Genomic DNA, 16,973 nt, shown 5'->3' on the forward strand with positions numbered 1-16,973 from the left:
AAAAGGGAAATCCCATATGTTGTTAGTAGGAGTATAAATTATTTCAAGCACACTAGATAACAATTTGGCAAAATTAACTAAAGTTCAAAATGTACACACTCTATAACCCAGCAATTCCATGTCTAGGTTCGTAATGTAAACCATGAGCATACGTGCACAGGAAGATGTGCACGAGGGTGTTCATGAAGCATTTTTTTTGTAATTGTTTTGTAAAACTGAAACAATCTAAATGTCCATAGAATAGGATAATGGGGAAAAAAACTGGAGCTTTTTTCATGGGAAGGAATAGTATACAGCAGTTAAAACCAATGAACTGTATTTATAAGCAGTGATGGGAATAGGGCTCCAAAATAACGTTTTCTAGAAGAAGGGTTACCATGAGAAAAAGAATAGCAGTGACACATCTGTGACGCACTCACAGTGTACGGGGCATTACTCTAAGTGCTGCACGTGTAATCTGCCGCGGAGCCTCACGAAAACCCTCTGAGGAAAGTAATATGCAAGTACAATCCCCATTTTATAAATGAAGAAACTAAGGCATCGACGGTTACTGTAAGCTGCTTAAGGTCACAGCACACAGCAGTGAATGGTGATGGCTAAGAGGTATATGCATGTTTCGTTAATTTAAACTACAAAAATACACAGAGTATAAATATGAGTTGAAAGGATATAAAGTCAACTGCTGACACTGGCTGCCCCGAAGGGAGGAGAGAAAGGACTAGAGAGGACTTACACCAAACGGGGCTCCAACTGCGATGTGCCTGACATACTGAGTACTACATAAGGGTCAGCTGTTGTCACGTTAATCCCCAAACTTTTACCAACTACATTTTCATCAAAAACAACAGAAAAGAAATACTATACATGGAAACTGAAAGAGCTGCCATTAGTAGCTAAGAAATCTAAGAGACAACTTGGCAGAGGGAGTAAAGCTGGTTATAGGAAATCATTTTAACAAAATAATAAGGTTTCACCATACTGTAAAACATACAGAACTACTTAAAAGCGACATGGCTACTTAACCAATAACTTAATTATTTTCTCTCCAATTACACGTAAGTCCCGTGAGCGGGCCTTGTTTTACACTCTTTTTATTTTCCAAAGCACGAAGAATGCTTTAAATAATCTAACAGGAGTAAACACAACTTTATTGTGGTAGTAAGAAAAGTAAAACAAGTCAGAAAAAAAAGTGAAAAAAAATCGATCATGTACTTTTTAAACATTCTATAGATTGTTCATTCACACATCAGAAACGGTTTTTAAAAAAGGATATATTTCAAGAGGTATCCCAATAGGCTGTTGACTCTGCCTCTCCTCTCACACCAAGAAAAGTGTCTTGGTACTTGCCACTGATTTTTAAGAAGGCATATTCCCTACTCTCAGGAGTTCGGTCTAGCTAAAAGAGACATCATAAACCTGTAGTTACACAACAGCGTAATAAATGCAGTCCTACAGATATGCGGCAGCTAACATTGCATGAAATCCTCCCAACCTTTATTAAGGAAGTTAGGAGAAGAACCTTGGAAAAGGTAATAATAGTAAAGGATCTTAAAACACTCTATGGCTTATTTTTAATACAACTTTAAAGCAAGGTTGAGAAGAACTGATAGAAGGAGCAGAGAGAGCGAGGAGACTTTCGAAGGCATAGTCTCCTCTAAGAAAGAAACACACATGCTAGTCCAAGGAAAACCTTTGCGGATGGTAGGAAGTAATCATGCTTACCGGTAAACATTTTAGTAACAGCCTTACTCTGTTTTCGGGCAGAACAGAGAAGCAGTAGCCATGGCGGAAAGAACTCATGGTGACCAGCTAAGAGCTCTGCCACAGTCCCAGATAAGCTGGTGGACGTCTGTTCACCTTCAGTGACGTTACAGCCTTCATCAACAGAATCCACAAGCAGATACAGGCTTTGCTGGGGAGGCTTCATTCCCAAAAGAGGGAGCAGAACGCACCTGTAAGACACAGCCACACAAGCAGTGTGAGTGTTGCTGGCTGTGATGTTAATATCAGCACTCAATCACAGTATTACTAGTTATAAATATGTTTTAAGAAATGAATGAAGTTTTTAGAATAAAAATATTGTACAGGTTACAATTCTTTACTTTAAGGAGAACACTGGTCCAAAAACAGTTCACATTTCCGATAACATTTCCCACAATAAAGTGTGTGAGTGTGTGAGTGTGAGAGAGAAAGATTCGGCGTAATTAAGGGGGCAGTAGGAACTTGAGGAAACTAGATTTCAATATTCTGTTCCTAATTTTTTGAATTGATAAAAAGCTCACATGGTTTATAACAAAGCTAAAATGTGTTTCAAAGGGGAAAAACAAATTTGCGGACCACTTTAAATAAAAATATAGAAGTTAGAAGTCTATTATCATCATTTCTCTTACAAAATGACTGCATTGTCCAGCCTGTTACACAAATACTGTTTGGAAAGACTGTACAGATATAAACTATAGTGTAGATCTCGTTAGATGTATTTTCAAATTTCAATGTAAAGTATAAATTATTGGGTTTAATTTCACTGATATTTTCTACGCATATAATTTATATTACAGCCAAATATAACTTTTCATAACCAAAACAATGCTTTCATTTTCAATATTTACTGAATGTGCCAAATAAGGTGCTGAAAGATACAGCAGTGGCGAGGACATAATCCATCCAGTGATGAGTACCAGGAACTTACAGATAATCATCTTAATCTTCCAATCCCGCAGCAACCAGGATCCAGTTAATCACTGTCTTATCGATATTTCTTTATAAAATCTCTCAAGCCCACCTCACCTGTAACATCATCATCTGGTCCAAGCTCCCATCCTCTTTCACCTGGGCCACCACAACACCTGCTTCCCAGCGCTCCCCTCCAGAGTTCCTGCTGCAGCCAGGGTACCCTTTCCAAACTGTCGCTCCAGCCACAGCAGCCATCTTTCAGCGGCTTTCATTAGATGCAGTTATACCAGGGCCTTTTCATTTACAGCTTCCTCTGCCTGGTACGTGCTTCCCTTCTCTCATCATGTAATTAACTCATTAGGGAAATGCAAATTAAAACCACAGGAAGACACCGCTAGACACCTACTGGGCCGAAGTAAATGAAACTCTGAACAGAACAAGTGCTGGCCCCGGCACCCAGCGGCGATGCGGCGGTCTCCCAGTGGCACAGCCGCTTGGGAAAAGCCTGGCGCTCTCAAACGTGCACCTGCGCCACGCCCAGCAGCCCTCCTCCCAGGGGTCCACCTGCGGCCTGAAACGGGCCACGCAAGAGTCTACACGGATGTTGACAGCGACTTTACTCAAACCTTCCATGCAAGAGCGATGGAAATTCCTGAGTCCCACCTACTCGGAAGCAGTATCTTAATGAGTGTTGCTTTGCTTCTGGCAGATAGTAATGAACCAAAATTCTCGAGTACTAAACACTCAAAATCAGACACCAAAGTACAGGTCCGAAAATGAACCGCTAGATATGTTAAAGCAGTTGGGCTTTGTGATGGCAGAGGATTAGCTAGCAGGATATAATAATGCATTCGTCTTCTAAATCAAATATGTGTGTAACGTATGTTAATTTAATTTTCTCTTTGGGAGACCAGATATTTAAAATGTAAAACTGCGAAGTAAACACACTCATCCTAACATTTACCGATGGCTCACTAAGCATGAAGCACTATGCTATGTAATCTCTGAGGATTTACCTCTTTACCCCTGACAACAATCCTGTCATGTGGACACTATTATTTCCATTTCACAGATGAAGAAACAAAGGTATAGAGGTAAGTAGCTTGCAAAGTGAAATGAACAGTAAGTGGCAGAGTGGGAACAGAATTTCATATGTTTCAAAGTTTCTCTTCTTATGATGCTAAACTGCATCTGAAAATATCAAAAAGTTATATATAAGATATATTTAAACGAGAAAGTTCTTAGAACCACCTGACTAAACCAAGCAAGTAGCTAATTGTTTAGTATTTAAATGATTCAAAAACATTTTCATGGAAGAAACAAAATTCTGTATTTCAAGGTCTCCTAACTCAGTGTGCTACTTTTCAAATTTTACTTTTATGCGAATATTAAACATTCATGTTTGTTTGCTACAAGTTCTGTGCTAAAAGTCACTTGTCTCAATACTGAAATTCCAGAAAATTACTAGATGGTAGGTGTTCCTAATAATATTGCTGAAATTATACGATTTATGTCAGGAGTTAAATTATTTATGGCTCCTCAATTCATCTCTTTCATGGCATTTTAGATTCTGAAGCTTTAAAGGGCAAGGAATAAAGACCTAGACATAAATATTTGTTGGAGAAGAAACAAATTATCAACAGTCTTTTTAAACTCTCTATTAAAAGCTTAGAAGAACCACACCAAAATAACGGAAACAAGCCAACAGTGCCACTAAGACTACAAAGGAGCCACAGGCCCAGCTCAAGCCTTGACTGCCTCAGCCCCTCACCCAATCTGCTCGACCCAGCAAAGAAAAACCTGTTCCGACGAAAGGCATTATCTGGAACTCTACAATCATCTGCACACTGTCTAACATACAATAAAAAATTATTAGACAGAAAAAGGGCACAGAAGAAAAATCATATTACAAACTTCTCCCCATCTCCACCACTTCACTTCATCCAAGTCCACGCACCAAGCCTTGCACCTCGGTTGCTGTGCTTGCCACTTCCTGGTTTCCTCGCTTCCACCTTTACTGCCACAGGTGTCAGCACAAACCTTTGAAACCTTAAGTCAAGTGCCGTTACTGCTTTGTTTGAAAGACTTAACGGCTTCCAGTCTTCTCAAAGCAACAGTAAAAACGCATGTCCTTACAACAGCCTCCCGGTCCACGCTCCTTCTCTACTTGTCCCCTAACACTGGCTCCCTTGCTCACTCTGCTCCAGCCACACGAGCTCCTCCACCCTTGTGTTCTTTGTGGATAATATTGTCAGCTCCCACCGCAAGGCTGGAATGCTCGTCAGAGACTTCCTTCAGGGCACCCCAACCTCCACTATGTAAGCAGCAACCCCTCTTCCCAACCTGCCCAGCGTCTCACTCCTATCCTGCTTGCTCTGCTTCGATTTTCCACAGAGCACTTACTGCCAAGTGATATGCTATATAGTGTCTTCCTTGCTTTTAATTTTCCTACCACCCACCCACCCCAACTTGTAAAATATAAGCTCAGTAATAAACACAGATGACATTTGCCACTTGTATTTACTAAGCTATCCCAGTATTAAGAATGGCATCTGGTGGACTCCTGGTATCCAATGTACAATTGTAAATCAATGAATAAGTGACAAAAAGAAAAAGAAGAATAGAGAACTCAGAAATACATAGCTACATATTTGTTATATATGTATAGTATTACTAATTAATAGCGAAAGATGAGCCATTCAGCAACTGCTGCTACAACAGTCAGGTCGAAAACAAATTTTTAAATATCGAGACACAAAAAGGCCAAACCATAAAGGGAACTTATGGGATTGACATATTTGACTATATTCATTTCTTACATTTTGAAACAAAAAAATTCGCAAGCAAAATGACAAGCCACAGGATCAAAGATATTTAAAATAAAAAGATACCATTTCACGTTCACTTTACAAAACGTAAAGAACTTTGACAGTAGAGCACATTTTGGTGACCCAGTAGAGTCACAGAAATCCACGTACATGCTAGAGCACATTTTGGTGACCCAGTAGAGTCACAGAAATCCACGTACATGCTACTCTAAGAGTATAAGTTGAAACAATCTTAGAGGGTAGTTTGATACTATCTCAGAATTGAAGATGAATATACACACCTTATGCTCCAAATTTGACTTCTAAGAATGCAACTTGACATCACTCTACTACTCCTAGAATATGCCCATGAGGGCACCCCATTCTAAGCAGCACTGTTAAATGAGTATCAGCATGACAATAACAAATGAATTACAATATAAACAGTAAAAAGAGTGGGATTGTATGCTGGATAGAAGATTGAGGGAATCATGGAGATCCACAAGTAACAATGTGGATAAACAAAACACAATGTTACTCAGAGCATGCTGCAGACCGTGCTGGCCACGCAGGTGTGGTCCGGGGTCCCCGAGCCTCCTACACTCTGGACCCTTTCAGGCCCACAATAAAACCAAGAAGTTATTGTATTGTTTTACTCTTGTTCTCTCTCAAGAATACAGTGGAGTTTCCCAGAAGCTGTATGCAGAAGTGTATATGATAATCCAGCTGCCTTTTATTAAGCCTAATATTAAAAAGATTTGAAAAAATGTAAAACAATGTCACTCTTTTAAGTTTTTTTTTTTTTTTTTTGCCTTGGACAATATAGCTATTCTTTCATTAAAATGTTATTTGTGTCGATATGTAATAATTTACTGTTATTAAATAATATATATTTTGTAAATTTATCAGTTTACATTTCAAGCAAGTAAGTATTGATATAATTCATATAAACAAAAGTTCTTTGAGGTCCTAAATAATTTTTAAGAGTGTAAATGAAACCTAGATTAAAAAAGTTTGAGAACTGCTATCATGGGATAAAAAATGTACCGAATTAGAGCCCATCACAAGCATGTGTGTAAACATACATATTTCCCTGTGAGTCAAACTGCATACACTAGTCAAATAACACAGATGTAAATAAATTCATAGGAGGGTCCACGAATGGGGTGTGAGTAGATCAGAATTAGAAGAGATACGTAGAGGGCTTCCAAAGTGGATTATTGTTCTTTAAAATAAAATGGAAAACCCGGATTTAAAGCAACTATGGCAAAATGGGTAGTGACATGCATGTCTGTTTTCCTATTTTATTTATTTTCCTGAATAACTGAAACCCTCTGGGGGTAGAAGAAATCCATCGCATCCTTCGCACATTTTTTCCAACAACCATTTGTTCCCCTTTGGTGCCATTGGTTTTTCCCTTTCAATTCCTGTGAAATCCATAGGTTTGCAAAATGCTTCTCTCTCTAAAGTAGCAATAGAACAAACATATTAACAGATTTAAGCTACAAAAGTTTTTTTCTCCTTTCTAAGTGAAAATGAATTTTAACTGATATAAATGATCAACGTGACAAAATGTTTTAAATTAAAATGTAGTTATTCATTAATTCAAGAAATCATTACTGAGCCTCTACTATATTCTAAGCCCTGAAGATAAAAAGCACATGAGAAAGGCAAGTACTCTGCTCACTCCGGTAAGTAGGCAGGAAGTCAGAGTAAATGAATGCAGAAAGTACTTCCAGATCATGAAAGACACTGAACATTAAGAAATAAAAAAAAACAAAGTGTGATGATGTGGCTTAAGAAAATGACCAGGTGGGGAGACTTCTAAAGACTCAGTGGACAAGGGAGGCTCTCTGAGGTGATGTTAAAGCTTGCACACCTAAGTGCTACCAGAGCAAGTCACCATATAAAAATCTGCTGGCCAGAACTTGACCATTTTCAAAGTACAAGAAGGGCAATGTGGGTGAAGAGCAGTGAACCAGGATGAAAGCAGTACACGCTGAGGTCAAAGGTTAGACAAGGGCTGGGCAAAGTGAAGCTTAGATTCTATTCTAGGTAGTGAGAAGCAAGGAGCAGGTTTTAAGCTTGGGTAATATCATGATCTGATACTCTGCTTTGTGAAAAGGGACAAGAGCAACAACAAGACCAGTTAGGAGGCCACTGAAGGAGCCTGGGCAAGAGATAACGGGGAGCAGCAGCACTGCAGATGGGGAATGTGGAGGTGTTCGCTTCGTCTTAGAGACAGAACAAAAGTCACTGATGTAAGGGATAAGTGGAACGATTTCCTATTTAGAAAATTAATTTCTTTAGTTTTTGTATTTTCACAAAAGTAGTATATCACAAACCACCCCCAAACCCAGTGGCTGAAAATAGCAATCATTTACGCTTTGTCCCGTGTCTGTGTGTCTGCTCATGACTCTAGGCTTGGAGTCACACCGCAGGCTGGGTCCGATCCACTCCACGTCTGTCATCCTCCGCGGACCAACAGGCCAGCCAGAACACGTCCTTCTCATGGTGATGGAGACGCGAAGAGGACAAGTCCAACCCTTCGTGGGCATTTCAAGCCTCTGTCTGGATCCTGCCTGCTAACGTCCCACTGGCCAAAGCACATCACAGGGCTGAGCCAAAGGCAAAAGGCAGAGAAGTCCACCTCTCCTCTAGGACGAGATCCAGCAATAGCATGTGGCAAAGGCCAAGGGTGCACGCAGAGATGAAGACCGAAAGCAAGTAATTCAGTCTACCACCGTTTCTATGTGTTCAAGTCATGAGTCATAGTTGTAGAAGGTCTGCAGTTTCTGGAAAGCTCCAAATCATTTTTCAGGATAACCACAGGTAAGACATAATTAGTCCTTTAATTAACACTTAACTTTTATTAAGCAATTACATGGACATTTTCAAATTCTATTTTATTACCAATAACTATGTTTAGCTTTATATGTGTATAGCAGGAAAAAACGATAAGGAATTTTTCTGAGACTGGGATAACATGAAGGAGAAAAACTGGTCGACACTTAAGACGATTATAATGGTACGGGCAAAGACATCATTAGACCAGCGAGAGAGTAAAGACAGGCCACCCATCAGAATACACTTCAAACATATTTTTTCAGGGCAGAAAAATAAGTATTTACTCACTTCAAAAAATAAAATCAGTTTAGTGTGTAGAAACCATGTTGCTTCCTAATTTTTTTTAAGAAAGCAAAACTGCTAAAAACAAAGGGCTAAAAAACAAAGTAAAACAAAAAATCTGTAACATATAAAACAAATAAAAGGCTATATCCTTACTATGTATATGAAGTTCTTACTAAACACTAATTTAATCACATCTTCTATCAACTTTAACACTCTCATATGTTTATAGATATTTCTTAAAAATAAATGAGCTTAATATGCTTTGATGAAGTGCGGACACATACACATTTTATATGGAGCAGAACCAAATTATCGAGAGCTTTTAAAGCCAAGCAGAGAAATCTGAACTTGTGTAGATTACCACAAGCTCAGAGGAATGACCTAAATAGAGCACTGTTTTACTATAGTTGATTGGCCAACTGTGACCAAACTGAATGAGAATATAGAGGGGGTAAAATTAAGTAGACCGACTAGGAGTAAAGGAATAAAAATTCTAGATTAGAGTAAAAGAATTCAAGAAACATTCCAAGAAAAAGAATGAATACCTTACACTAGAGTAACATAATAGAAAACAGTCAAAGAAAACTCTAGAACCTAGCCCAGGGTCGTGCTCCTCCAATCTCAGCGTGCACAGGATTCACTCAGATTCACCGCCTGCAGTTCTCATTTCCAACCACCTCCCAAGCGCTGTCCATACTGCTGATCTTGAGTCACCTGTTTTAAGTAAAAAGGATCTAGGAAATAAGAGTAATTATGGGACAACTGAGCTCATTAGTTTTCCCGTAATTCCAGATAATGAGCAAGCTTCGTATTATATGCTTTTTTTTTTATATATCATCCTTTGTCTTTCCTCCTCAGTATTTATCAAAGCCGCATTTTCACATTTACTTTTGTGATTATTTGTTAAATGTATTTTCCCCCACTTAACTCAGTGTTCTGTTTGGCTCACCACTTTTATCTTGTCATTTAGCACATATCTGGCACATAGTAGGCACTGAATATTTAAGAAATCAATGAGTCAGTGGACAAATGCTGGCAGAGATGCTGGTTTGAATACTGAAAAGTAAGTGAGGGACACTCCAGTAAAAAGATATATATTAGCCAGAGTGAAAATAAAGGCTGTTGGTGTAGATTCAATTGTTGTCCCGTTAGATATAAGTTCTGGTAGCCATCTAAAGACATACACTATGAGAAGGAATAAGTATAAAGGGAGAGCATCTAAGTGAACCTTGCTGGACAAACACCCAGACAGAACCTAGAGGAAAGGCCACCAAAGGATGTAGTTGCGATAGGGGATTCTGAAAGGAAGAAAGTACAAATAAGGGGGGACAAAGTCCTAAAATATGTCATCTAAGGCTAAAGATATGTTGACTAGTGAGTTCAGACATGACAATACCCAAACAACTTTCTTTGAATATGTACAGAGAAAAGTCACACTTCAGTAGAATAGGAAGAAATGGGAGACAGGGAAGAAGCAGTAGCACCTGCGTACACACATCTGAGATAATCTGAAGGCAAATTTAGAGGGAGATAAAAAATATATAGTGTTTATTTTTTCAGAGGAATAGGAAATATGTTCATGTTTGAAAATGCTTATAGGAGCCAGGCTGGCAAACGTAAACAAATGAAAGGGTCTTGGGAAAGAATAATGGGAGGAGGGAGGGGCTGAGGAGGGGGTGAATCTAATTAGAGTTTGTAGTCCTATCTAAGATAGCAGCTGGCTGAGCTCAACCAGACTACTGCTTCAAAGCAACGAGAACCGAATACTGTCAAAATGTCCAATTTTTTTTTCAAGAAAAAACAAAAATCGGGATATGCCTGTGCAATTTCCTGAATGGGGTGAAAAACATTCAACCTGTAAGGCACCACTTTACTCTCTCTCATCTAAGTAAGAAAATCTGAGTTATCAAGAAGTATGTAAACAAAAGAATGGCCAAGCAGAACTAGGACCGTGGCGCATATTAAACAGTATGAAGATGGAGCGATACTTTATGCCATTGTTATGCAGAAGTGATTGAAGGTTGAGGGCTGGTTCACTGAATAAAGAACCAGGAACCAACGGAGGTGGCAGCAGCAGCACTTAAGAAGTGTGAACGAGAAAGTCCATCTAGGGTAGAAAGACAAGATTTTAGGAAGGGAAAGAAGGAGGGTTTGAATGACTGGAGGTACTTCCTCAAGTAAGTATAATATAGTTAAGAGTTAGAAACGACTGACATTTCAGGGCAAAGTAATAATCTTAGACTAAAAGAAATATAGAATTGTAATTATGAAAATTATATGTAATATTTTATTTAAAATGTGAGACACTTTCACAAGATCTTTTAATCTGACAATATATAAGAATGAATAAACACAGTTACCTTAACTATATTAGTTATACACGACAGATAAGGAAAGGGAATATTTTGCCTTGAAAATAAATACCCCACAACTGAGGGTACGAAGGAAGCAAACGTTCCAGTCCCATTCTGTTTTTTGTCTCTTTGTTGAGTTTGCCAAAAATACTTGGAGCCAGTTGAGACAGAAGATAGACATCTGGCCACTTAAAACTATCTGGACCAGTGCCATATTCATATATGCTGAGGAGCAGACGGCAGGTTAATGAATTAATAATCACTACACCAGTTTCATCCGCATTTAAAACTGACCTAAATGATATAACATTTCAATTTCCTTCTTTATGCAGCAGTTTCAGATGTCCTTCAGTTAGATTCAGACACATTCTAGACGGGCAAGTAGCATTATCCAGTCATTTAAATGATAATTATTTAGCACTTACTATATGAAAAGTGATGTTCAAAGCACAATGGTAAATGTAAAAAATTAATCAGTCATGAATAATGTCATGAGAAGCCTAACAGAGGAGATAACAAGATACATGCTTAACTACAAAAGGAGCCAAAATCTAAAGAGATACAAGTCAAGAGCTGTAAATGTTCAAGGAGGAGATAAACAGAAAGAAGGTGATTCTGTCATTCAAGGATTCCCATACCACTTAAAAATCAAAGGTCAGAGTATAAACTTCCACATTCCAGACCCAACAAGCCACTGTCACCTTCGCCATTAACACAACTTTTCTGTTAAGCGCTCAAAGTTTAGAAGCATTCATCCTTAATTCATCACAATTTCATTCCATTTACACTTAATTTGTGATACCCCTGAAGATGTTTTAACGAACCACTGTCAATATGACACAGAACGAAGTACTTTTACTCAACACGGGGAAAACTGACATCACACATAGAAAACCCACAGCTGGTCTTGCAGATTGTTAAACAGAAATAAAAGTCAGGAATAAAGGCTTGTATCCCAGCTCCACATCCAAAGAGACCCTGGGGTTCAGGGATCATGACAGTAAGGTCTGGAAAACAGTATCTGGTGGAATGAAATACCCATCTTCAGTTGTGCTTCTAAACCCGTCACAGGACCCGAAGCCACTACCTGTCCCTCCATCTCTCACCTGGAGCCCTGCTCCTCCTGTTGTAATTAGTTACCTTGATCTCTTCTCTCTCTCAAAATATTAACTCTTTGGAAACGATGATCTTCTTCTCATCGTGCTCCTGTTGAATTACATCTGTCCTGCCTACATAATATGCATTCTGATGAAAATTCTCAAAAGGACTTATTTAACAAGTCAGTCACTGATAGAACCTACAATAAAACTTGATTCAAAAGTAGAGGCCTAGATTGTCTAATACTATAGACTATGCAAAAACATTTTTTAACTTTGAATTGTTATCATGTTTACATTTGATGGTGGTTATATTACAGCTTCAGTCATAGTAGAAGTGTGTATCTCATGAATGATCAGAAAGTTGATCTCATACCAAAATTACCTGATTTAATGATTAATTACTTTCATGATAAATTTAAAAAAGTGACCCAGGGTTTTGAAAGACCCAGTAGATTAAATAAAGACCACCACAACGGTCAATAGAAAGACTGTTTTCTCTCCCAGAGTCTAGACTGGGAACATGAAGGGATTAGCTCCCTCTGCCAATCAGAAAATCAGCTCTGGCGTGGTTTTTCCACACAGCTCCAGTTGCTGCTGATTTCCCTCCAATGAGTTAATAACTAAAATTCACACAGAAAAACAAAAACAAAAACAAAACAGTAACAGGACCATCTGAGTAGAAGGATCTTTTTCAGGAAAATTTATGTACTGTAGAGAAAGATCTGCTCAGGGACAGAATTTAACAAAATTATACAGTGATCAGACATGATTTTAAACATTTAAAAATATTAGAAATTTACATATGAATTCCAATAAAATAAATTGTATAATTACATAGTTTACTTAGACTAAGTTTAACTTAGACTAAGCTCTTTGAAACTAATTTTAATTTTCTAAGGGGTCTATAAATCCAAATAGCTTATGAAATGCCTTTACAAAATGAAAACTGAGCTCTTTGACTAGTGATAGTATCTTCAGAAAAAGCAGAAAGTCAAGAGGATAGGAGTTGTTGATGTGCAGAGACCTGAAGTCTCTAAGAAGTAAAAGTTTACACTAAAGACTACATCACTGATTCCTTACACGATGCACATTGAACCATCCATCAAACCTGGCACCTCATACCTGTGCCACTGGCATCACTTAAGCAGACTTCCTCACTGATTTAAGAGAGATACAATAGTTTTAACCTGATTTTGATGGTTAACAGCAAAAGACAATAGATTTGCCCTGGGTTACTGGATGACAACTACTTGTGAAAAAGTGTGCAAGACCCTCACGCCTCTCAGACACACTCCTTTGGCCGACTTAATAACCCCTCCCGTGTTTTAACTCAATAACGCTATTCATAACCATCACTCCAGACTGCCTCTCGTTACATATATGGGTGATCCGAAAACCACACTCAAACCACAACTGTGACCACCCCCTACACCCTGTCTTCCACAAACTTCTAAACTACTCTTCTTCCTCTCAAGTCCTCCAAAAAATTTCTGTGATTACAAACCTGTACACACACATGCATTTCAAATCCCAGCTCTGCCACTTAACTACCACATAACCTTGGCCAAGTCACTTAGGCTCTCTGTGCCTCAGTTTCCTCATCTATAAAATGAGACTAATAACAGTACTTACCTCGTGGGACTTTTATGAAGACTGGTTTTAATGCTGGTAAAAAACTTAGAACAGTTGCTGACACTAAGTACATGCTAATATTATTTTCAATATCACATCAAAATAATAGATTGCATACCATTAGATCTGAGGACATCATAAGAACATCACTCTTCGTAGCAATTCAGATCCTGTTAAAATGACTCCTAGAGACACTCTCACACAGAGACAGATACACACACACACACACACTCTCTCCCCCTCTCCTCTCCTCGTCTCCCCTCCCCACCTCTCCCCCTACACACTAACCTGCAGTGATGAGTATACTTGCCATCTTTGGGAAACAGACTTTTGCCTGCTAAGAACTACTTATTGTATAAGGGAAAATGTATATGGCAAAATGACTACTTAAAGCGGCAGTGACAATTTGCCTCCTTTTACAATGAGCAGAGGGGCGATTTGCAAAAATTATTTTCAAGGAAGTATTTTTTTTTTAAAGAAAAAACACATTTTGAATCTAGAACTATTCTGAAAAGCAATTTAATCACTTCTTAGACCAATCCATTTACCATGGAAAAATGCTTAATTAAGGTTTGGAAAATCATTTTTTTTATATCACTCACTAAAAAAGTAATAAAACGATGCCAAATTTTCATTATTTTATACATATCACATATTTCAAAATAGAGCGCAACTTTTTGTTTCTTTGCTAGGGGAATAAATCCTAAAACACGTTGGCAGATTTTCTTCATATTTTCAATGGCCAGTGGTCTCTTTCAAAGAGAACTTTTCTTATTTAAAGAAATAATGATACTATAAACAAAAAAGATAGTTGTTACATGCTGAGAGGTCCTCCGATTTCAGTGCCATGCATAGTTCCCCCTGCCTGAAAATGCGCCTAAGTTTCCAGGCAGCTAAGTATCTCTACTATAGGAACAAATGTCCCCCACCATTAATATTAGAAAAGTCAATAAATGATTGGCATAAATTTGAAGAATAATTTGTTTCTGCAGTGCTTCGAATTCTGTTGTTAAACAAATAAAAGACATACTTTTAATCCATATCCTCTGCTATACAAAGCTTAAATTGTTTCCTTCAGGTTTATTCACAACCACAGATTAACCTCAACTTTACAGCAGTAGTACAGGTACCCCACAAAGTTAAAACAGCTAAAAAAAAAAGCCCTTAAATCTTGCATAGAAACTGGAACAGCATGGCATTCTTCTCATTACCTTTTAAATGCTTCCGCTGGGTTCCGCTCGCATTCTCCAGGCTGTAAGAGGCTTTGGATTGCTGGGTCCCTCAGCTTGTCTTCAAATCCTTGGAGCAGTCCACTGCGGCAGATCTGGGCAACCAGACCCCTGATAAACCCTCCAACACACAAAGTATCAGAGTCCTGGGCTTTGCAGAAATGAAAGGCCAAAGCCTGGCGATGCAAACCTCTCTGCAGGCTTGTAGGTGAACTTGGCCACAAGAGCTCAGTGCATAGGGCTGTCTTGCCACTGCCAGGCCCTCCTACCAACAACACACCCCAGGCAGCTCCTTTTCCAGAGACAACACTAGCATTATTCCCAGAATTCATTAAAAGGGGTGGTGTGCTGACAGCACTATTGCAACAGTTAGTTTTCTCCTGAAGACAATGCTGAAGCTTGTGGAAAACCCACTCCCTACAGTAAAACGGCTTCCCCTGCAGTAAACTCGTTTGAGCCATTTTGCAGACTTTCTCTTCCCAAGGATTAGTCATAATAGGTTTCCTATCTTCAACACTTGCTATAATCAGGATACATGAATACAGGTCTTTACCTCCATCAGGATGTAACTTGCATTGGAATGACAGAGTAACCCATTATAGTAAAATTCAACAGCCACAGAGTCCATCTGTCAACAGAATGTGCATGACTTTATTTGGCTCTTTATTCTTGATTATCAGCAGAGAATATATTAGTTTAAGGGTTGAACTGGTAGAAAATGGCCCGGTTCCAAAGCTTGGCAACAGTTTTCCTATATCTTGATGGGTCACATAACTCCATGGTTACAACCAGAGTTTATGTGACTGTGGATGTTTCAAGTATGCAGATCAGATAATACATCTGGAAAACTAAAGAGAAAGCCCAATCTTTCAATCTGTACAAAATGCTTCTCCAGATTCCAAGTGTTAATTCAGTATCTGAAAATTAGATGCAGAAATGCGTCCATTATAATGAATGTCGTCACAGATTACATTTATACAGTAGGTAGGTGGTAGCACTATACTTCTTGTTGAAGGATAGCAAACTACTAGACCCTGCCACTCTCGGGCATGCAGGCAATGCCAGGGAAGGAACCGTTTTAGGTGTCAGGAATGACAGACCACTGTTAACACTCCTTAATTCAAAGCATTCAAAAAATGCATTTTTCAAACTAGATTCTTAATGAACCTGTTCACAGGTTTCTCTTTTTAAGATGTCCTGGGTAACTGACAATTTCCACAGGTAACTAAAATAAACAAAAATATCTTAGTGGAATTTACCATATGTTAAAAGCTAACATCAAAGGATACAATTTACCAGTTAAAGTAATATCAAAAGTCCATATACTTCATCTTTGGCACTTTCAAGAAGTTGGGCGATTGCCCCAATCATAACATTTTCCGTTCTGTATTTTTTCCCCTCTACGGTTACGTTTCCCAAACAGCTACATTTTAATCAAGTTACCCTAGATTTTTTGAACCTCACTGTTGAAGGGGAGCGAAAAAGACTATGTGCACATATAGTAACATCTTAAGTCAAGCCAGAAACGTCTTTCGACCGGCTTGGCAGAATAGCGCCAGCTAAGGAAGCTCTGTTAACTTGCACGGTCCAGCCAGGCAAGAACTGTTTACTCGACCAGCCACATTTCTTTGTTGATAGTTTGCAGAATCTAGGGGACGATCAACCAGAGTGGAGGCTGGACGGCAACGGGTTAAAAAGGGGGAGGCTGGGGATGATCTCACATGAATGATGAATCCAAACACAAGAACAACGTGAATCCTTCCTTGCTCTGCGCCAGAGATGACGGTTTGGGACGCGGGTGAGGAGCGCAGCCTACTACCGTGGACGGAGAAGAGGCTGCAGGCGGAGCGCCCTCCCAGGCAGAAAGCGCCAGGGAGCGGAGTGCTTCGGCGCTGCCTACAGCTCGCCTACAGTTCCGGCCTCTGGGTTCAGCTGACAGACAAAAGGACTCCGGGATTCCCAGCGACAGACCCACCTCCGTTGGAGCAGCCCCAAGGAGCCACAGGGGGGCCACCCACGCGAGGCCACGGACGGAGGCGCAGCCTC

The 16,973-nt window shown here is 39.1% G+C and overlaps 1 protein-coding gene across 3 annotated transcripts in view; it reads right to left on the bottom strand.

Moving 5' to 3' along the window:
- Positions 1–16,973, bottom strand: part of ANKRD50 (ankyrin repeat domain 50) — a 32,529-nt gene that overhangs the window by 13,876 nt on the left and 1,680 nt on the right. The window contains exons 1-3 of one of the 3 annotated variants that reach the window (XM_025050927.1): positions 16,903–16,973; positions 14,910–15,844; positions 1,723–1,952 (exon numbers count right to left, since the gene is read on the bottom strand). In XM_025050927.1, coding sequence (XP_024906695.1) covers positions 1,723–1,952; positions 14,910–15,421 — 742 coding nt within the window. In that variant the 5' untranslated portion in view covers positions 15,422–15,844; positions 16,903–16,973. Of the gene's footprint in view, positions 1–1,722; positions 1,953–14,909; positions 15,845–16,648 lie in introns of all 3 variants that reach the window. The other 2 variants (XM_006917757.3, XM_025050928.1) reach the window with 2 other exon arrangements.

This window comes from Pteropus alecto, unplaced genomic scaffold (genome assembly GCF_000325575.1).
Source record: "Pteropus alecto unplaced genomic scaffold, ASM32557v1 scaffold17, whole genome shotgun sequence".
NCBI lineage: Eukaryota > Metazoa > Chordata > Mammalia > Chiroptera > Pteropodidae > Pteropus > Pteropus alecto.